Raw genomic sequence first — 23,741 nt, forward strand, 5'->3', positions numbered from 1 at the left:
TACCTACAATTCAAGCATCTCATAAATAAAACTTGATATTTCACTTCCGCCCTTAAGTACTCGTCGTGATTTTGCACTCTTAATATTACTTCACAAGCACATTCATGCGGCTAGAAAATCTTGTTTACTGCTTGAAGTCGCACCTTGACATCATGCAGATTATATAATCACCTCAGCTTCAGCGTATCTATGGGAACAGTCATGCGTTCAATTGGTTGACGGCTCTTTTTGCCACTCAGTACGTGATTCCCAATTTCGTTGTATCTGAAACAAATCCTGATAAGTTCCGCCAGTTCCACTGCATAACTTCGACTGCATAACTTCGACAAATGGCATCATGTTTTTTCTTTTGTTTTCCAGTTTTATGCATTCTGCATGCTCTCGTGTCTTTATTTATGAGCTCATTATTTTGCTTATTATTCTAGTATTTTTTATCCTATGATATTGGAGTGGCTACTTTTGTACATTGTTGTCCTGTTTGCTGAACGAACTGCATCTTTTGTCTTTTCTCTAACATGCAACTGTCTCCTATTATTTTTGTGCAGTGCTCTGTTTGCATATAATGTTGTGTATACATGATTATACTGTCTATTTCTCATGTATATTATATTTTGTTATAGTATGTATACCCATTATATATACTCATTTAGTCCTTACTGCGATGCCCCCATTATCCAATGCCTCATACGAGGCCTGTAAAGAAAATTTTAAATAAATAAAAATAAATAAATAAATAAATAAATAAATAAATAAATAAATAAATAAATAAATATAATCTTTCGCTCACACCTGCCAAAGCCAAAGCTGCCTATCTGGAGCAGCGTGATGCAATTTCAGTCATTTTCCCGCTTTCGGCCCAATTTGGCACAGCAATATGATTGAGTATTAAAATGGTGCAAATGGCGCAAGATTCCTACCCTTGATGGTGGCAAGCAAGAAAGGGATGCTGAAGTATATGCTCTACACAGTGCGGGACAAAATCAAGCCCATCTTTTTTTAGAAAATGTACCGTCCCGAGTGGCCATGCCTCTCAGATGCTTCCCTTTCCCTATCTAGCATCCACGTGGAGTGCAGCTTTTCTTGAATGCGAATGATAGACAGAAAAGACAGCTGCTAGCCCTCTGACGAAAACTCCTGCATGTATATGTGCATGTATTTTGATGAATTTCAACTGTTGTTTATTTGCCTAACTGCCTTTATGACAAAGCTTTCTCATTCTACTGTTTCCTTACTGCTATAGATACTACGCATGAGCAATTTTTCATAGCCAAGTGCCAGAAATGCTGAAAAGATGGCACTGTAACAAAATAAATTCCAATAAGAGCCAAATTTTTCTAGGAAAATAAAACCCAATAAATGCCAGCCAAATTTCAAGATATAAAGGCAGAAAAATCCAATCCCTATTGATACATGGTAGTTAAAATACAGTTAGGTGCTCCTTTAAAATAAGAGGAATGTGGCCTGGTGTGAAAGCAGCAACTAATTAGCGACATGCAAACACAGTTACTTCTACAAGCAAGGATGGGGCCAGAGAGGAGACTACATATAGACAGAAGAGGCAAATAAATTGTTTATGAATAAGTATGAAGTAAAAAAAAAGCACTTGCATAAAGTTTGACCAAATGGCCGTTTTACTTGAGGATAAAAATATGAAGCAAAATGAAAACTTTAGCTGTACAACTATATTCCGTTCATACAAAGCTTAAAGCATTTCTGTGAAATTATTTTCAAGGATCTGCCCTTTAAAAGCAGACATATTCCAGACCATTTATATAAGAGCTGCAGGGCCTTCTTTGAATATGCTTGAAGCATCTTGCTCCAGTACACTGGGGTACTTAAAGATGCTGTTTCGGCATTATCCTTATGGAAAAACTTGTGTAAAAAACATATTAAATCCAGCTTTCACTAGGGCTTTGACACACACAACTATGTCATTGACAAATTCTTGCAGCTCTGTGCCAGTCATGCTTCCACTCAAGTGCGCATGATGTCATTATTTTCATGGAATTGCAGACTTTGGTCTGCAGCGGCTCAAGAAACAAAGAAACATAAATGGAGTGTGCAATGAAATGCGATACATGCCTGCAGGCAGCAGGCTTGGTGTCATGCCAGTGGCAGTGGTTGCGGGGTATATATGCTAGCTCAAGTCAGGCTGAATCCTCCAGCATTAGCTCAGGGCAAATGGCTCAAACGACATGTGAACCAGGGACAAGAGCTCAAAGGGTCTCCACAAGATCGATGCTTCCTGCTCTTCACCCTCCTGCTCCCATTTTCCTCTACACCTCTGGACCTGAGCAAATCCTCTGCACAATTTAATTTCCAAAAATTTTTCAATAAATTCTTAAAAATCCAGCAGTGGCAGCAGGTTAACTTTAGCAAAACTGCTCGTGCATTCTGGCAGTAACAATTCCTTTTCCATGATCACATGTTGAGCGTACATTCCATGATTTGGCTTCCTTGGGCAGCCATATACACATCTTAGCTTGACTAGCTATTTTCAATTCAATGCATCTGGAGCTGCTAAAGATACAAATTCTCAAGTGCCGAGGGCAGTGGAGATGTGTGCACACATGACATTGAAACATATGACATATTTAAATTTATTAAAATCAGAATTGAAACAAGGAAACAATTCAATTAAAGAAAGAATTAAGTAAACTGTACTGCATGCTTTCTTCTGTCTAGATGCAATCACAAAAAGAAAATAGCACAGATGCTGCATCCACCGATACACGATGGTTTATGACCCTCAAGTGGCAGTCACTGTGGCTGTTGAATGAAGCAACATGAAGTGTTATCTCACGTTGTGCAGTGAAAATGCACCTTTTGTTTTTTTACTTTATAACTTCGTGTCCATTGAGCACCATGTATTTTGAACCTCAATGTGCTCTACAGACTCCATCCTGGTCACTTTCAAAGGCTCAAAGGTCCCCTTTTACATTGACTACCTCCGCACAGACCTCCGCTGCTGACCATATCGACAAAAAGTGGAGGCATTTACTAAGTGCCGGCAGCTTGGCCATCGCCAAGACGTCTGCCCCAATGTGACCATGTGTCTCTGCCTAAAATGCGGCACGCCAGATCCTCCTCAGGACCACAGCTGTACTCCCACTTACATCATCTGCAACGGAACACACGAGACTGGTTCCTCAGAGTGCAAACTTCGTTACAAACCACGGACACTGCCCCCGAAACCTCCAGAGTCTGAATTGACACTTCCGGCCAGGAACACTGTACAGGCCCCCAATCAACGCACTGGACAAGAGAAGCCGCAGAGCAGCTCTGGCCGCATGAACACTGCAACAGCGGCGCAGCTCCCATCATCAAAGCAAGCTTGGCCTCCGCTGACTCCATGCAACGAGGAGAGACCGCCCATTAACCATACAAAGGTGAGCTGGGCAGGAGTAGTCTCCCACAATAGCAGCTCCTCACACGATGCTGATAGCTCTTTCATCAAATACTTGCTAAATCAGAATGAAATGCTTAAAAACGAAATCAAGCAGCTCAAAGCAATGCTCCACCCCCCCCCCTACCCCCCCCCATCGAAATCACTGACACTCCTGCTGCTACTTCCAAACCACAGCCACAAACGCTCGCGCCCACACTCACACGTCCTTCGACAGAACAAATGGACACTCTTGCATCCGCTGCTACGACGGAAGCTGCAACTCTAACGCCGCCTTCATCACACATGCAGCCTCCACCTGCAAAAAGGAAGAATGCCGAAATAACAGACACCGAGAACACCGTTGAAAACGCCATATTTGTCCTCACTGACCGCATGGACATCCTGGAAAACAAACTTGTTGCCCTTGAAAATCGGCTACAGAGTAAGCTTGATGCATTTATTTGTGAGGCATCTGCACAATTTTGCCAGTTCCAAGAGCTAATCGAGAGCTGGGGAAGACGCTCCGCGATGTCACAAGTTCCTATCTTTCAAAACGACAATAATGATGAAGCCAGCCCGTAGTCTAATCATCTGGCAGTGGAACTGCAGGGGGTTCCGCAACAAGCGCGCATGTCTAACACTATTTCTACAGAGTCTTAACGAGCTCCGTGACATTATAACCTTGCAGGAAACACACTGGAAAGTCACGCTACCTGGATACAACACGTTTCAAGACCCTCACATAGACAAGCCCAACACTGCCATACTTGCAAGACATCTTTCTGTTAAATGGGACACATTCAGCAGCACTGAAATCCCCCCCCCCCGATTTCATCAAAATTCTACCTCAAAGCCACAAACAACCCACCCTATGCTTGTTGAATGTTTATAGCCCTCCCAATGCTCAACAACACTGCTTTGAGCACATGCTTGCTCAGCCCAAAGCTAATGCCAATAAACAGCCGTTAGTCGTAACAGGCGACTTTAGTGCCCCCCATCAAATTTGGGGCCACTCCGCATCCACTCCTACGGGAAGAGCTCTATGGCGGCACATACAAAATCAAGGTTTCACCATCTACAATGACTTTACTCTTTTTACCCAGCTAGGAAATAGCGTCAGTAGGGATACATCCCACGACGTCACCCTAACTCACCGTATCACTCAGGCGACCTGGCAAAACCTCCAAAGCAACTTAGGAAGCAACCATTACATCCTCGAACTCCGTGTAGATTTTAAGCACAGACCGCTAGCCACGAAACCACTAAGGCTTACGAATTGGACGGAATTCAGAAAATCTCGCTGCAACACTAATGAAGAAACCATTACCGACATTGAGCAATGGGCGAACGCCTTGCAGGCAGACGTAGAGGCCCATACCACCACTCTCCCGCTAGACACACCCTTGGCCACAATTGATTCCAAGCTCCTACACATGTGGGAAGCGAAGCGAGCTTTACTTAGGAAATGGCTAACAACACGTTACAATCACAAACTCCAAATTAGAATCACCAAATTAGACTCTCAGATCCAACAATAAGCTATCAAATTGGCGGCACAGCAATGTACTCAGGTTTGCGAAGGAGCACATGGTAATCCCAGCACTAAAAAGACCTGGCAATTGCTCCGGCACCTGCTCGACCCCACCACGTCTAGGACGCACAATAACCACCAGATGCACCAACTGCTGCATGAACATGCAGCCGACCTGCCGACCATGTTCAGCAACCTGGCCTCCAAACGTATGTCCCCTCCTATGCAAATACCCATGCCCGACTATGCTGGTGAACCCAATGAGGAGCTTTGCAGTCCCATCACAGAAGTGGAGGTTCAACATACCCTCAACCAAGTGCAAACCACCATGGCACCTGGCCCAGACTCTGTGACCAATAAAACGCTTTGCAACCTTGATGAGCTATCCATACGCAAACTCACCGAGCATTACAACCACTGTCTCTAAGAGAGGGAGATACCCCAACAATGGAAAGCAGCCAAAGTGATCTTCATTCCAAAGCCGAATAAGCCAATTGACATTAATAACTTCCGTCCAATTTCTCTCACTTCATGCATAGAGAAGACCTTGGAGCATGTAATCCACCTACGCCTCTCCAAATACATCGAACATAATCACTTGTTCCCTTTGGAAATGACTGGCTTTAGCAAATCTCTTTCTTGTCAGGATGTCATGCTAAGGCTCAAAGAAGACATTATCGAACCGAGCAACGCACGTGACACACAAGCGTTGCTCGGCCTCGACCTCAAGGGCGCCTTAAACGTGTCCCACTTGGCCATACTACGCGAACTTAGCAGTATAAACTGCAGGGAGTGAATCTACCGCTATACACGCATCTTCCTCACGAAGTGCACTGCGATGCTACAATTAGGCAGCGAACAATCTGGCCAAATAAGTTTAGGAAGCACTGGCACGCCCCAAGGGGCAGTACTTTCCCCCCTTCTCTTCAATTTGGCTATGCGACCTTTAGCTTTCGCTCTCAAGAAGATTCCTGACCTCTGATTCACACTGTACGCGGATGATATTACGCTGTGGATGACCAGAGGTTCTGACGGGCACATCCAAGACACCCTCCAAGCAGCAATTGATCAGGTGGAACAAGTAGGTCACGAGTTGAATCTCAGGTGCTCCCACACCAAATCACAGCTTCTCCTTCTGCGCCCCACGAGACGCTTCAGGACTTCACCTCCAAATATCCAACTCACGATTGAAGGGCACCCTATACAGCACGTAGACATGATAAGGGTCCTAGGATTACACCTCCAACGCAACCGAGCAAATCAGCATACCTTGCAAACTACAAACAACGGTAGATAATGCGCTCGCTCCGCCTGATAGGGAGGATCTCCAACAAACATGGAGTGCTTCAATAGAAGGAGCTAATTCAGCTAATCAAGGCTTTTGTCTTAAGCAAAATCACCTTCGCACTACCATATCTCTCACCCTCTAGGCAGGAAGAGGATACTGTGAATTGCTTGATCTGCAAGATACACGAAGTCGCTCTCGGTGTTCCAATTAGAGCATCCACAGAAAGGGTGATGGCCACAGCCACACTCAATACTCTTTAAGATATTAAGCGAAGCACATCTATCATCGCAATACCACAGACTCGCCACCACTGAAGCTGGGCGTGAGATCCTGAGACAACTTCACATGCTCCACCATTCAACGAGAGCAAGCGACATCAACTTCCTCCGAACATACATGGCCAATACCACATCTAACCCCTACCCAGAAACATGCACCCCGAATTTCACGTCAAACGCCACAAACTTGGAGCCAAGGCGCTACAACACAGCTATGGACAGGCTGAAGGAGTCTACTATGTGGACGCTGCAGCCTACACCCCTAGACATTGTTATGCACTAGCGGTCGTAGACAACCAGGGCAACGCTGTTCATCATCAGTCAAGACCACCTCAGCGGTAGACGCGGAAGAGGCCGCCATTGCACTCGCATCGGGGCTACCCGATTGCGACGTCATCATTAGTGACTCTAAGACGGCTATCTGGAAATACAGTAACGGCTACATTAACAATCACGCGCACTCTCTACTTGTCGCTCACCCACCAGAAAACGACATCGCTCTCGTATAGACTCCAGCACATCAAGGACTCCACGGCAATGAAATGGCTCATGCCGCTGCTTGGGGATTCACGGACTGAGTGGCCGCAAATATGGGCCTAACTCTAGAATCCAAGGACTCCCAACAACACACCAATAAAGACACACTTGTCACATTCAATGAAATTTGCACACATTAGAGACACCAACGCCTAATGTATCCACCTCTCTCTCTGCCTAGAACGCGCCAGAGAGAAATACTGTGGCGACAACTACAAACTCGCACTTTTCTTACCCTGTGCACTTTGCACTTATTCTTTCCCGCCACATACCCGACACTGAAGTGTCGCTTTTGCCCTGTCCCGGTTGCAGATCTCTCCCATATCATGGCTGTGGTTGTGCATAGCCATCAGCGTGGCTGAGTGTATATGCATTCTGTTTGAGAGATAATCTGCCGCATGTGAAAAGACTAAGTGAGCTCAGACGGCATATCGTGCACTATCTTCCTGCACATTTAGTGCTCAAGGTTGCGCAATCTCGAGTTTCGGAAGTGTTGAAGTGAGATGCAGACGAAGTATCCGCTCTTTCTGCCAGTGGATTTATTGATCAGTTCATTGATTACCCCACGCGGGTAACACTATCAACTGTGGGGGTGGAGTGGGTGTGAAAGCGTGGGTGCCTTCGCTTCATACTGCCAATGTGAAGATATCATCGACACAGCATGAACCCGTATCTCTTTCACCGCCAGCTCAACAATTTTTTTCCTCATTCAAATTTGCTTTTTTTGATTGCCTGATAATTTGAAAAACTTTCCGACCCCTTCTGTGTAAGGAAAATCCATCGCTGACTGTACTTATCTGCGTAAAAGATTGAATTTCAATATAATGAATTTTTTATTTAATGAAGCAAATTTCCGGTTTTACCAACTTCATTATATTGAGTTATGTACTATAGCCAAGACAATGCAGATTAATTACAAACTTGATAATTCTGAGTGTGTCTGCTTTAACACCCTCTTTGAAGTCAAACACAACTTTCATTTTTCCAGATATTATCTGCAATAATAAACAAATGTCTTTAACTGCATTTTATGCACAGTAGACAGTGCAGACTGAAACTCTCATGATAGACTCCAACTTCCCGTCCAAAGTCGCACAACACTTGACACACATATTTAACTGGCTGCATTAAAATGTGATATAATTATTTGTTGCACTCTCAAGGCATAGAGCTTTCGTGGCACAGTTCAACCCCCCCACCCCCTCTTCCCCCAGAAAAAGAAGCGTTTCACTTGAGCATTTATTTAATGTTTGTCTTGATTACGGACACATAAAAGTCAGTAATTCAAGCATAAAAAAACAGCAACTTTGAAAAATATGCCTTTCATCAGCAAGCCCTTAGCACCTTTTTCTTTCTTTAGGTAGGTACAATCGCCACAACCTACAGTGCTTAATTAAGGGTGGACACCATAAGCCCAATGGAATGCCTTACTGGGCTCTCATTGTGATTCTCAAAAACGTAACTGTGTATATACCTGAGTGCTCAGGGTGTCTACCAAGTTGACATTTCCAAATTTCCTGAGTTTTCCAGGTTTTCTCTGAGCACCTTTGTAAAACTGCCTGAATGAGCCGAAACTTTGGTTTATGTCAAGACAGGCTGACACCATGTTACCTGATGCTGTCACTCTCTAGTAAGCATGTTGAAACAAAAAAATGACTTAATCCAGTTTGAATAGATAGGAGTAATATCTATTTCATTTAAAAGGAAAACAGAAGGAAGGTGTTAGTAAAATGCACAGCGAAAAAATGATAAAACCCATTCCAAATTGAGTGAACATTTTCAAATATGAATGAAAAGGAGATGCCTACATAAGTAAACATTTTTTAATACGAGCTATTTCTATCAACTGATAGCAAGCTCATCTGTATGAGGCCTGAACACTGTCCCAACTAAGATTCTCTCTCAACAGCTGGGAAGTCAACCTCAACTACTGACATACTCTCAGCCCGTACACAACATCTCAGTGTTTGGTTTCACTGCTTTAAAGAGTTTATTTCAGTTTGGATGAGGGACACCTGCATCTCGGTGTCAGCCAACACTTTGTTTTTTGAGCTCAAGCTCCTTCAAAGAGGCAGCGACACACTTCCTTCCTCATTCATTCCTCAATGCGTTGGACCTTTCTGTTCTCATCCTCCTTCTGCCACACATTCACCCCATGGATCATTTGAAGCACCCTCTTGGTCAATTATACAGTCAACGTCCGATTTTTCGGACTCCCTAGGGGCCGCAGAAACATCAGAAAAATCGGGCAGTCCGAAAAAAATTAATGCACGTCTTTAACTGCCCTTAAGGGCTAAACGTCCGAAAAAGCGCTTAAGGCCTGCCAGTACTTATTAGGCATATCAGTGCTCGTACTGTGACAGGAGACGGGGGTGGACACGTGTATAATTAAGGAATACATACTGTGTACCATGACAATTGTCCCTTCCCACGCCTGTTATGCTTCACCGCGTAAGACTGCTGTACTGAGGCGAAGCTAACTTTCGGCGACTGGCATTACACAACGCGCTGCGCTCTGCGAGCTTCGAAGCCAATCGCGAGGATTGCAAAGACGGAGTCGGTGCCTTTGCTGACAGCGGCGAATTCTTTCAATGAAAAACATGGCAGCACATGGCAAGAAGTTTAATAGCGAACGTAGAAGCAGCTAGGCCTAACGTTGCTGCAGTGGTGGCTACGGCTGCCAGCAGATCTGCGTGCGAGTGTGCCGGTTCGAGGCGGCGAGATAATCAAGATGGCGGCGGTGGTGGCTTTGATTAATGCCATTTCAGACCTGCAGTCAGGGCAATATACAGTGCTCACGGATTGAAATAGGACACGGAGCATTTAGTACAACCCTACATATGTGCAAAGTACGCGAGAGCACAATGTCATGTCGCTAGGAATTTGGTCACCAAAGGTGACGAGGGCTCCGATGTAAGTGTACGCGCCAGAATTACGTCGATGTGACACGAACTGCAGCCGGTTGAAGCGAAAGTATGCGCATTACTTAGCCCTAAATTGACGCGTTTCATTCCGTGAGCACTGTACATTGATTATATGGAGTACGTACTCCATATATATATGGAGTACGTACTCGCAGCAAAGCTGTGCGAATTATCGGGCATGTCTGAAAAACCGGGCATCTGGAAAATCGGTCGTTAACTACTCTGGCAATACCTCATGCCGATTCCTCTGTTACTGGAGCCAGCATTAACACGACTTTCGTTCTCTTTCAATAAACTTACAGCCAATTTTTCCTGATAGAAGCCCAAATTCCCCAAGTATTTCCAGTCTATTCAAATTCCCTGAGAATTCTTGGTTTTCCCGGTTGGTAGACACACTGGACTGCTCCTCGCTTCTTGTTACTGTTTCTCACTTCTAATATACATCCCATAATGTACATCTGCTGCCACCATTGCCATGGGTGGCACTGGTTAACACTCCCTGGGTTAGACCTTTGGCATACAGGCACCGCAGTAGCACAATTGGTAGCGCATTGCACACGTAATGCAGACGCTGCGGGTTCGACACCCACCGGTGGCAAGTTGATTTTTCGTCCACTTTCATCTCTCTTTAGCTTATCATTCCTGCCCTTCATTTAAAAACTTCAGATAACTTACCCCGTGCTTTCTTCACATGGTTGTGACCAACAAAAATTGAGCACCTCGGTTCCCCTGCTTCTCATTCAATACATACCGTAGTGTAATATACAACTCTCAGTATAGAAAACTGCATACTGCTTGGCCCTTGTAATCACATAAATACTCGTATTCTAAGACACACTGTATGCTGGGAAGTTTTATGATAGTGTGGTGATGGATGCGGCAGTCACCAAGTGAGCACATCTTCATCAAATCAGCCATGAGTAGTCTCACCTTTTCTTTGGGTCATACATAAAGAGAAAATTCAAAAGGCGGATGCCAGCTGGTGAGAGCCAGGGGAAGAAATGCTTCAGGTTGTTGTACCTAAAAAAAAAAAAAGATATTACACAGTTCACATGTTCTTGACATGCCCCAAGTACACTTGACAACATGATTGAACAAGAGATGTATAATGAGGCTTTAAACTGTCATTAAAGAGACACTAAAGAGAAAAATGATGCCACCTGTATTAGTAAATTACTCTTCTACAATACGAAAAAAGCGACTCTTACCATTAGAAGAGGCTTGGTAAGCCAGACATACCACAAAAACGAAAGCCGGATGGCGCTGCCAACTTGAAGTTCCTGCACCCAGCTCAATGCGACACTATAGATTTTGATGGAGCATGTTTTAAAAGGTCCCCAAAACATTCTGGACAAATCTTGTAGATGTGTAGCGTACAGCTACAGTAAAGCATGAGTGCCACAATTGAAGTTAAGCATCTTATATTAACAGAGCTATGGATGATTACAAGTTACCCTCCTCCCTAGCCATGCTTTTTCTCAACTTGTTCACTGAGTGATCGGGGCTAAAGGTACGCCTTCACTGGCTCTGCGCCATGATGTGATGACGGGTCATCTGCTTCCGGTTGTCTTGGAGCAAGCGTGCAAAGCCTCTCCAACCTCTCCGCTAGCTGCCTGGCCGTTAAATTCTAGAGAGAGTTACCCAAGCAGTGTGCATTGCAAGGGTTCTGTCGCAGCACCAAATGCGTCCGGTATTCCAGAAATTACAGGCGAGCTGGGCGTTTTGACGGATGGGCAGAGGTGCAAACTAAAGCCTCTCTGCTACTACTACTGCTGTGATGAAGAAGCTTTAGCGTAGACACACGTGAGCAGCCTGATCAGCCTGCACAGTCCAGCCACCTGGTGGTGCAGAGCTTAAACAGCCAAACACAGAGTGAATTTTGCTGTAACCAAGTGTAAAACATTTTAAACATTCAAAAAGTGTTCATGATCATGCTTCTGCCGAAAAATTTACACAAGCAGCAAAATAGAATACACTTTGTTACTGCTATGTTAGCTCTGTGTTTGTATGGTTAAGCTCGGCGCCACCAGGTAGCTGCATTCTGTAGGCTACTCACGTTTGCGCCTCCACCCACCCAGCAAAATTCCCAGTCCGCCTGCATTTACTGAACTACATGACACACTAAAACTCTCTATCTTAGTACTAATCCACCGGCGTCACGTGATGGCCACAAATGCGTAGATCCTGGCGCCGGTCGGATACAGTCAGCCCAATGCACTGCAGCCACTCCGCTCACATGTTGCCTTGCATAGGGACATGATGTAGCAGCTTGACATGTAGATCGCTAGATTTGCAGCCCACAATGTAACAAGAGCAATCCAAGGTGCTCGCAAGAAGAAAGCTTGAAATACAATACTGCGGACAGATGTCCACAGTATTGTGAAAATAAAAATAAATAAAATAAACCAACACTGACCATGCAGGTCGTGTCAACACAGAAAATGTTGTCACAAAAGCAGATGATACTTGCTGTGCACCGGAAGTGCTTGGGTGAAGTGATAAATTGTCAATGTGTGTTACTTTCTATAGAAACAAATTAACCAACATTCCAACTATCATGAACAACACCTGTTCACCATAAAGTTAGAAAAATTATAGATGAAGCGACCTTAGCCAACTGGATAGCTTGCCCAACTGACTTCAATTGGGCTACCTATGTTAATTGGGAGGGGGCGGCTGAAAACTCAGGGGAGCGGCACCGTTGTGATCAGTAGCGATGCATATTTTTAAAACCTTATAATAAATTACACACTTTATGCTGAGCACTCAAATGCGCCACTTAATGATCAGAAGGATCTACACCCTGCAGTACGTTTGTACATCGTAAAAATCATTTCAGGGCCCCTTTAGGCCTAGTCCATTTTTTAACTGTAGAAATGGACAACATACATTGTATTCTAAATGAGATAAAGATTTAACTTGGCAAGTATTGCAAACTTTTACTTAGCCAACAAGACACAAATTATGCAAAAATACTTTGAAATCCACAACGTTCTACTGAGGTGCTGGGGTTTCAATGCAAATGAGAAAAATTTAACATTGACTTTCATTTCTTCTTTAAATATTCAACCTATTGTCGCAAAAGTATTAACAATAGAGTTTTGAAAAGAGTACTTTGTCAGTCTAAATTTCACTAGTGTTTCTCTTTAGTGTCCCTTTAATTATGTCGCCCAAATTAAAATAATAATAGTAATGCAAAATGAGCAATAGTTTTGTAGTCATAAAAGCAATTGAACAGCACATAGTAGTTCCAAATTCAGTCTAAATACAGAACTTGTAGGATCTTAATGAAATCCTGGCTTTCGCATATACACAGAAAGGAAATGAACAAGTCTGCTAACATGGATTACACTATTAACTTCTATACTGCACTTGATATTAGACACTGTCAATGGTAGTGTTTATTTACAAACTTGCATTATTTTGCTTATAATTCTGGATGCCGATAAAAAAGAAATTCAAAGTGAACACGAAATGTCTGTTGTTTTCTAATATGCACTAAACTTACAGTGCACAGTTTGAAAGCTCAAGGGCCAACCTGGAAGCCTCTTTTAAATCCAGAAACAGCATTTTCTGAGCCCTGAGAACATGTTCAATTGATTGAGGTGTCTTTTGAAAAATATAATCCTGAAGAAATTAAAAAGGAATACCTGATATGAATGGAAGAATTAGGAGTGCAATATTTACTTTCTCTATTCCCCACACCTCTTCTGCAGGAGCAGTGCCAATAACAATGCTAGACTCATCAACCCTCACTTTTTTTTTTTCAGAGCGCTTATGATAAACTTTTGAGATGGGCCTCTGACAAAGAACAACAAGATGCATCAACAAACATTGCTTTCCGTTTTCTGATCATCCTTGAGAGATCTGGCAGGGTATGCACAAAGACGATCGTAAAAATTAAGTTAAATTGTGGGGTTTTACGTGCCAAAACTGCCATATATATGATTATGAGGCACGTCGTAGTGTGGGACTCCGGATTAATCTGGACCACCTGGGGTTTTCTAACGTGCACCCAAATTTAAGCATGCGAGCGTTTTCGCATTTTGCCTCAATCGAAATGTGGCTGCCGTGGGTTGATCATCTTGTGAGCACTAGGAATTTGTGATGAAAAACACAAATTGAAAAAAATTTGGGCTGCTGCAACCTGATGCCAGCTGGCAGCCAGCTGGGCGTTTTGAAAATGGAGAGGAGGAGCTGTCTTTAATGCCATTTCTTAGCTCTATGTGTAACATTTATCTGCAAAACTCGTCTGCAATGTTCACAGCTCCATGCTCTACCCACATAATGTGTTTGTTCACTGAACTCAAGGTCGTGGTTCAGGGCACCTTTAAAACAAGCAGCTTCTAACAAACAGCAAATGTGAGGGGAAAAAAAAGTTTGCTGACATCGTGCTTGCATTATTTGCTTTTGTTCTAAAAGTAGTTCAAATGCTTTTAGGTTTCAGAGGAATGTATCCAATATTTTTTTAGAGAATATTTTATATTTTACTGCCCCTTTTAATGTACGAATACAGAGAAATGGGGACGTATTCTTGGATGGACACTTTTGGCGATATCACTTTCAGTGCGTGCTTATTGGCTGGTTCAGCAAAACCGGATGAGCTGACTAGCTGGTTGGGCACTACGACATCATGCGAAAGGGATAGTAGTATCGCCGAAAGTAATCATCCAAGAATACATCTCATGCTTAAGTAAGCCAAGTTTACCCCTGGGCTTAGTGCTGGGGCCACTGTTGTTTAATATCTACATTAAGCACCTAACTGGCTTCATTACTCAATCTCCAATCATGTATTTAATGCACTTAAAGACGCTAAGGACCTAAGGATCTTCCACTCAACCAAAGCTTTCCAGGCTCATCATTTTCACAATACATACACATGGGTCAGGTCATCTTCCAGCATAGCATGGCACTGCACTATGCAATCGTTTATAAACTACAGAAAAGAAAAGGTGTTTTAATTGACTCATGCATAACATTCTAAGGGGTCCAGGAACCTTAGACAATATTTGCAAAATGAAAATGAACTGTGCACTGTAATACAGAATAGGAATCACTTACGGCTGTTGCTTAAGGGTGAAATTCTCCAGTGCTGGCAGCTTCGAATAGCCCTATTACCACAATGATGAGGGAGCGGGGGGGGGGGGGGGGGGGGGGAGGGAGGAAGGAAGGCAGTGCTGCATCAGCTCATGCAAATCTTGGCACCCAAGAATAGAATAATGCTACTGATTCTCATAACACAGCAAGGCTGAAGGACCAACAAGAATATCCACACAAAAATGAGCCCAAAAATAGTTAAATTGCACAACTGACTTCATATCAAACAGCCCAACTATGTTACAATCAATATGAAACGTCATGTAAAATAGCAGACTGCACAGAAAAGCTGCCAGAAGCAGGCAGAAAAGCAATTTACATCCTGAAAACTACTCGGTTCATTCTTTCTGAGCAAAGACTGTACAAAATGATTACTGCCAATGACACAGCTATTGAATCATACAGTGAAAGGCGACTTTACATGAAAACAATGAAGGTCTGCCATAACAGTTTTTTTTATTGTTATTTACTAATATGCAATGACGGCTGACACAGCTAAGAATAACAGAAGCCAGCCTGCACTAGGGCCAGGCTCAAAAAGGATGCATTTAGATAATGGCTCAGTACAAACTCCATAAGTACAATTCTGAGAACTAAAAATGCTTCCAATTAAATTTAACTAACTTCTGCTAAAACTCTTTCTAATTCGGAACAGTTTTTTTCAAAAGTCGTGACCCGCATGAAAACGTGCGGGCAGGCATTAAAGGGACACTAAAGGCAAGTATTAAGTCAAATTAAAGTGACAGATTAATTCTTGAGAATGTATAAGGTGTCGATATTATTGCAAATGGCTTATAGCAATATAGAGAGTAGTGCAGACAGAGCAAGGGCTAATGCTAACCTGTCCTACTGCGTAAAAGCAATTGAAAAGACCTTTACAGGTGCACTACGCTTCGTGCACACTGCTGTCTCAGAGCTAGCAGAAATTCTTTTTGCTAAAGGACGACTTGCATGGCACATTTTCCATGGGAATCGAAGATCACGACGTCTGTCAGGTAAAGTTCTTAAAGGGACACTAAAATCAAATATTAAGTCAATGCACGCTGCTAAAATACCACTGCAGAAACCTCACAGCCATTGCTTCGTGCTAAGAAAAGACATGTTGAATTCCAATGGTAGAGCCGGAGTGGGCAGCCGAACAGCGCGTGAGCACCCCACTATGGCATAGAGCGATGTCGCCAAATCCGAAATTGGAACAAAAGCCCTGCAGTCAGAGCAAGGGAATGGCAAGCAGACGCTCGTGCACACCATGCAACCAGATATGCAGCTTTCCAGTGTCCCTTGCGTGCCAGAGGAGATTGTCATTTGCTGTCATTGCCTGTTGCAACAGCTTCTGCATGGTGCATTGCGTCTGAACAGTGCGCACGACACTACGGGGATGTAGAGACAGGCCATAATAGAAGATTTCTTTCCTAAAAATCAGGGTAGAAGCAAATATACCTATAAAGAAGAAGAGCCAGAAGTAACATATAAATAAAAAGCACAAACAAAACACTTTTACAAATCGCTGACTTTCGCATTGTGGCTCTACACATATGGCTGTCAGCATCTGTGAAGAAAAGGAGACAATCTCGAAGACAGCACAAAGAGGGACAATTGAAACTACGACATACTAGAAGCCTAATGAAATGCACAAGGGGACGGGGCAAGTGGATCTGCCCAGAGTAGGAGTGAACAATGTCCTTGACGTAGCCGATTGTTCATCTCTTGGCAGGAAGGTGAAACATGACTTCATAGGCTTGCTCATAAGTGGTGGCTCCAGCATCGCTATCAGAATCAGCACTACACGAATCCAAACAACTTGTAGTGTCACAATGAGAGCTGTCACTCTCAAGCAGTGCAGGCAAGAATGTGCGACGCTATATAGCGGTGTACATTGCATCCATCAATACCGGCGTTGCGGCGTAATAGAAGCATGTTGGGAAAAAACAGGAAATGTGTCAGCTGAGCTGCGAGTGCTCTCAATCTGTCATTGGAACACTCAATCGGTGCTCCCTATCTGCAATCGGAACAGTGTTGCTCCAAAAAGAGCAAGAAATGCTGCTCCAGAAGTGCGCCAAATCTGCCATTGGAATTCGCTATTAGTTTAAGAGAAAATCGTGTCTGAAGGGTCCGCATTTCTTTAGAGAAACTCAAGTCACCCACCCCCGAGCAGAAAGTGGCAACATTGCATATGCCATTGCCATCGGTGGGTAAAATGGCGTCCGACAGAGGGCACTACAATTTCTTTACACAACACACAAACACGTGGCCACAGAAAATTCTTCCTCATTAGACATTTTCAAAAAGCAGTTGCTACCATTTATCAATACCTAGTACTCTGAATTTTTATCGTGTTTGTTGCTTTATATTGCAAATGATTGATGTTATAACAGGGTTTGTTTTTCATTCTTCTAAAATTTGACTATCTGTATTTTCTAACATATTGCTGTCGTACTTGGCATTTAATGTTTCTATAATTTCGTGACAGAAGGTCCCCATGCAGGCTTGTGCTCTGAGGCCTCCTTCCGCAAATTTATCTACGTAATTCTTTTATTTGTGAAATAAACGCAGATTGATAGAGAAACCGTGCCAAGATAGCACATGTATATATATGTAGTTATGTGCAGGACAGCACATATATAACAGGAATATCTGATGTGCTTATTTGTACTAAACTAATCTGGCATTTCCCTGCACTATGCCGCAACATCATGTGACATGGCATTCTCTGCGACTTGCAGTTCGTGTGAGTTTTGCAAGCCAGCAAAACCAGCACAGCACTATGCGATAACGAAACTACTGAAACTCGAAAGCATGAGTGGCGCAGAATCAAGCGAAAACGAGACCTTTCGACCGTCCGCGTCGTTGCCAAAAGTAACATGAATGAGTTTTTCCCTAAAATCGAATAGAACTGAACAAGCAGTACTTCTTCCGTCTTATAATGCAATGTAATTATTTTTTTTATTACAAGTCGTTCAGTGCTAGTGATGGAACTGTAATGAGGAGTGCCTATGTAATCGGGCTAGCACTTGAATGTAGTGGGGGCCGGTCATGTCGGTCTTGCATTTACTTCAATTTTTTATTACTAAAGCTGTGTTCGCGATAATATCGACACCTTATACATTCTCAAGAATTAATCTATCACTTTAATTTGACTTAATACTTGCCTTTAGTGTCCCTTTAATGCCTGTCTGCACGTTTTCATGCGGGTCACGACTTTTGAAAAAAAGGGAATGATGTGAAAAATTTGCTTACCAATTAGATTTCTAACAGCACACAATTCATATGAATTCATCAATTGGATGCAAGGCATGCTACAGCAGGCTACCCGTGTTTCATATCTAGCAGGGTAACAAATGGCCTGCAAGTTCATTTTTCACTACAATCAAAACTGTAACCATTTGTGATATTTCTGCACAGAAAATGAATGGCATTCTCACTATGGTGTTTGTTCTCTTTTTGCTAAGATTATCTTCATGGTAAGAGGTAACCACAGCAGTCTACCATGCCAAGGCCATGGCTGTTACTGTTGGATTATGGCCATATATATGACCATTGGAAAGACCAAGGCGTGCACAGCTCGGTTTCCAGTGCAAGAAATGTTTCATGCAGAGCAGGCTTAACAGACAATAGGCAATGAAGGAGAAACTAGCCAAACTGTAACAAAAAAGAAATGTGACTACGCACAGGCCATATCATGTCGTTGGGTGTTCCCAGCAAATCAATGATCAGTTCCAGTTGGTGAATCTCGGAGCGCCCTGGTAGCAGGGGCTTATGTAACAGCAGCTCCCCCAGGACACAGCCAGCAGCCCTTGTAACATGCAAGCATACAAGTGAGATACACGGCTTGGTTTACACTATCACCGATATGGCTTGTTTTTAACATTATACCCTACCATATGTCAATGGCTGTGGTCTGGGTCTTGGCTTGCAGCAGCAGTTCTGGTGCCCGATACCTGAGAAAATAGGTGTCCCAATTAAAGCACACACAGCACGCAACAGAGTGATGACAACAAAGGTAGTAGTGCAGGTTATCCATGCTATGAGGTACAAATAATCAATCCACACATATACTTCCATCTGCTCTAACAGACAACAACTGCCAGCTTTCTTGACTCCTGTGAGGCTACAATGCTCCTTCAAATGTTGGCTCCATTGAGACAATACTAGATTGATTTCACGAGTTTCACTACACCAACACTGCTTCAAAGGTTGGTGGTCCTTAGCAGGCTGAAGGGCAACTACGGCAAGAACTGCACAGTTTTTTTTTTTACTGCTGCAAACCAGCTTAGCCCTTGATATGAAGAGGCAAGTAAGTGAGGATAAAGATCGTACAATAGGAGCAGAAGCTTGATGTAGGCGAGTTGGTTTTGCATACTTGAAGAAAAGAGCGCTAAGAAGACGTGGACTAAAAGAAGAACGTGTACGACGAACAAGGCGCTACTTCCAACTAAATGTTTTTTTGAAGAAACAGGACTTTAAATAGAGACTTAGAATGGCCCATCGTGACACCACGACCTCCCTATCTCATTAGAAAAGCTAGCTCTTTTTCGGTAAGCGCCACTGAAGGGCAGCTAATGCACGTGCCCTCGGCCTTTAAAATGTAGAGTAAAGAGTAAAACAGCTTTATTAATAATATTTGAATGGCGAGAGCAGTGAGGGAGGAACCCTCAGTCCAGGGTCCCTAAGATGATTCCGGCGTTGTTTTGAGCCCGTTGTATCACAGCTCGGAGGACCTCGGGAGGTCCGTCGCGGAGGACATCGTCCCACAGCTCTTTGTTGCGTAGGGGGTAAAGGAGAGTTGGCAAGGGAGGAAAGAGGTTTGCAGTGCACTCAATCGTGACGTGGAAGATTGTGGGTGAGCTGCCACAGCCAGGGCAACGATCTGCATAACAGTGTGGGTAGAATTTATTGAGAGAGACAAGATTTGGAAAAGTTGCAGTTTGTTACTGGCGTAATGCCACTGCTTCCTCCCGTGAGAAGGACGGCGGTGGTGCAGTGTGGGTGCGACGAATGCGTGTATAATGACGGAGTATGTCTTTGTAACGGAGCAAGGGATCCCCCCACTCTGAACTAGTCGCCTCACCACGCCGAGTCGCCCGGAAGGAAATTTCTCGGGCAACCGCATGTGCGCATTCGTTACCCGGCAGCGAGGTGTGACCAGGGGTCCAGAGTAAGTGGATGCGGGGAGGTGTGGTTAGTGTATTTTGCAGGATCTGTTTGAGAATTTGGTGCGCCGCTCTCGGGATGCCATGTCCTGATAGGAACGCCCGGCATGCCTGTTGTGAGTCCGTCAATATATACACTTCCTCAGGAACACGGATGGCATATCGAATTGCAAGAGCAACACCGAGAATTTCTCCGTAAGCGGCATTTGTTCCGTGCATTGCAGCAGAGTCTCTTAGGGATTCGGTGCCATCTAAAACTACCGAGATGTAGCCCTCTTGAGTGCGTGATGTGTGCGTGTATAAAGTATGTGTTTCCGGGATGTTTGCAAGCATGCGGCCAATGTATCGTACACGGGCTTTGCGCTGCCCGTTGTCATGCTCAGCGTGCATATTACGTGGCAATGGATGAATACTTAGTGCTTGGTGTATCGCTGACGACAAGATCGTTGGACGGGTTTCACACTCAAGGGGTGGGACAGAGTATCCTAGCCGTGTGAGAAGATGGCGGCCAGTAGGAGTGAGTAGGAGGCGCTGGCGATGGCTGACCCAATGTGCCTCTAGCAGCTCGCCTAGTGTGTTGTGTGTCCCTAAGGTAAGGAGACGGCGTGTGGAAGTATAGTTCGGGAGGACATGGGCCAGCTTCGTCGCTTTGTGAATCATTGCGTCTATGCGAAGTTGTTGCACTTGGGTGAACTGCTGAAATGGGAGATGGTAAGGTGGCTGATCACGCATGCCTCCACCAAGTGCAGCAGGTCCTCTTCTCGAAGGCCCGAGCGCCTGTTGGAGACCCTCCGAATAATGGCCAGAATTTGCTCATTCTGTCTAGATAGAAGGGAAACAGTGTAGTTTGACCTGCCATTCGTTTGGACGTGTAGGCCGAGGATACGAGCACGATTAACCTGTGGTATCGGCGTGCCATCCACGTGCACAGTGATAGGGGGAGTAGAGGAACGGCTCCGGGGGCGAATGATTATGAGCTCCGACTTTTCCGGAGCACATCTTAAGCCACATTTTCTCGCGTACACGGAAACTGTACACGAGCACTCGCGTACTCGAGCAGGATTGACTGCTTGCTGCAGATGGTCCTGGATGGCTCCGTCGGAACCCTGTGTCGACCAGATAGTAATGTCGTCCGCATAAATAGCGTGGGCGACATCAGGGATCTGGTCTAGTAGCCGGGGGAGCCCTGCGAGTGCGATATTGAATAAAGAAGGGGAAAGAACTGAGCCCTGGGGTGTCCCACGTCCCACAAGGCGAATCGTACCAGATCGATGCGGTCCCATTCCTACGGTGGCTGTGCGATCTCGAAGAAATGCGCGGATATAGTTGTACATACGAATTCCAGCGTGAATGTGCAACATTGCGAAGGATGAGGTCTTGTTCAACGTTATCGAATGCCCCTTTTAGGTCTAAGGCGATGAGTGCTCTCGTTTGGGCGGACGACGGAGGTCCTATGACCTCCTCCCGCAATTGTAAAAGCACATCTTTGGCAGATAGATGAGCACGATACACGAATTGAGAGTTAGAAAAGAATGATTTTTCTTCGAGGAAGGGCTGCAGACGCCGCAAAAGTACATGCTCCATGAGCTTACCAATGCAGGATGTTAGGGAGATGAGTCGCAAGTTTTCAACCTTAACAGGCTTGCTCGGTTTGGGGATCAGTGTGATGTCGGCATGTCGCCATGCTTGGGGAAGCATGCCCTTGCGCCAGCAATCATTGAAGATATGGGTGAGGTGGTTAATATCCGCGTCACTGAGGTTACGAAGGGTGGCAAATCGGATGTGGTTGGCTCCCGGTGCCGTGTTGCGGTGTAGGTCTTGTAGGACCACCCGCACCTCGTCAGATGTGATGTCTGCATCGAGCAATTCGTTCGCCTCGCCTACATAAGGATAGTCAGGGTACTGCGGCGGCGGGCCTGTGGGTATGAAATGCTTCTCTAGCTCTCCAAGGAGTGTCGAGACATCGTCCCTGTACTCGTGCATTAGGATGTGCAGCTGTTGAAATGTTTTTCCCTTTGTTGTGGTGGGATCTGTGAGTGAGCGAAGAATCGACCACGTTTTTGCTGTGCTCAATGTGCCTGAGAGGCGATCGCAAAATCCTCGCCAGTTATTCCTCGTAAGGATCTCTGCATACTCCTGGGATTCCCGTGTAATTTGATCTATACGTTTCCTAAGTTTTCGGTTGAGGCGTTGTCGTTTCCATCGTCGACTCAACCCTCTGCGGGCGTTCCAAAGATGAAGTAAATGCGGGTCTATGTCTGGTGTCTCGGTTGTGGTGCGCAGTGTGCTTGTGGTGGCCTCTAGATCTTGTGCGAGAGTGTCAAGCCAGCTTTCGTACCCTTGGTGCTCAGGTGGATCCTGGCGACGTTCCCTGAATTTCGCCCAATCCGTTATACGCACATTTCGCACGGGCCTGCTCGCACCCCGTAATGACAAGGTGGTCGCCACAATGTAGTGGTCACTACCAAGGTGCTCCTCTAAAGGCCCGTGCACAACGACTGGGCCAGTATTGCGCACGAAGGTAAGGTCAGGGCAGGCGTCACGAGATACGCTGTTGCCTATCCGAGTGGGGTGCTCTGGGCCGGTAAGCAGTGTGTATCTCATGTTACAGATGCCATTACATAAGCGGGTCCCTTTAGCCTGCGATTTAACGTAACCCCATGCAGTATGCAGAGCGTTAAAGTCGCCGGCCACCACACAAACCCGTCCAACCCTACCAAATTCTGTTAGTAGGTGCTGAAAACAGTGCGGTCGCGACGAGGAGAACTGTATGCATTGAATATAAACAGACTCTTGCTGCGTTTACCTTGCGTAATTATTTCCAATATTTGGTGAGGAATGTCAATGTTAGTGGTATGCATGCGACATGTAACATGTTTCGAAAATAAGGCTCCCACAAGAGGAGAGACACCCGAGAGCGTGCTGTAGCCGGATAAAGAAAGGGTGCAATTGACTTCCTGTAAGAGGATGACATCGGGAGGGTTCGCGGATGTGGCGATATACTGCTGTAGGGAACCTCGTTTTCGGCGGAATCCCCTACAATTCCACTGCCACACCACTAGTTGCTCCGCGTTACGCGGCGCCATCATCATTGCGAGAGGAAGCAGGTGGTCGTGCAGGGGGATGCGGGCGCCGGGTGCCCACATTTGAAGGTTGCGGCCGAGAGCCTTGGTCGGAAAGCGCGCTTTCGTTGTTACCGCTAAGCTCAGGAACTTGCATGCGTGCGAAAGTGCACTCTATACATGATTTCACTTGCTCCGTAATCCCTATTTGAAGGTCCTCCATTTGGCATTCTATCCTGTCCAGAGCCGCCTGCATACTAGTGCTCATGTCTGTCACCAGCGCGTCCATTTGTTTTTGCAGGCGCTCACAGCGCGCCTCCATGTCACGACGTAGGCGGGCTATTTCTATTAGAGGATCGGGATTTGATAACGAATTGGTAATAGGGGAAAGGGTAGGGAGAGATTTACGGGGCGGAGCGAGTTGTGGGGGACCCTCCGCCCGACCTACCTCCCGAGGCGCCTCCATTGCTGTTTTCTTCTCCGGGG

The 23,741-nt window shown here is 44.9% G+C and overlaps 1 protein-coding gene across 5 annotated transcripts in view; it reads right to left on the minus strand.

Moving 5' to 3' along the window:
* Positions 1-23,741, minus strand: part of Cdc2rk (cyclin-dependent kinase 10) — a 65,408-nt gene that overhangs the window by 21,183 nt on the left and 20,484 nt on the right. For all 5 annotated transcript variants that reach the window (XR_008608786.2, XR_008608787.2, XM_050192367.2 and 2 more), the window contains exons 9-12: positions 18,922-18,981; positions 18,713-18,836; positions 15,008-15,057; positions 10,877-10,966 (exon numbers count right to left, since the gene is read on the minus strand). Coding sequence is in view for 3 of the 5 variants with exons in the window: in XM_050192367.2 (XP_050048324.1) it covers positions 10,877-10,966; positions 15,008-15,057; positions 18,713-18,836; positions 18,922-18,981 (324 nt within the window). In the remaining 2 variants the exon portion in view is untranslated. The remainder of the gene's footprint in view (positions 1-10,876; positions 10,967-15,007; positions 15,058-18,712; positions 18,837-18,921; positions 18,982-23,741) is intronic.

This window comes from Dermacentor andersoni, chromosome 1 (genome assembly GCF_023375885.2).
Source record: "Dermacentor andersoni chromosome 1, qqDerAnde1_hic_scaffold, whole genome shotgun sequence".
Taxonomy (NCBI): Eukaryota; Metazoa; Arthropoda; class Arachnida; order Ixodida; family Ixodidae; genus Dermacentor; species Dermacentor andersoni.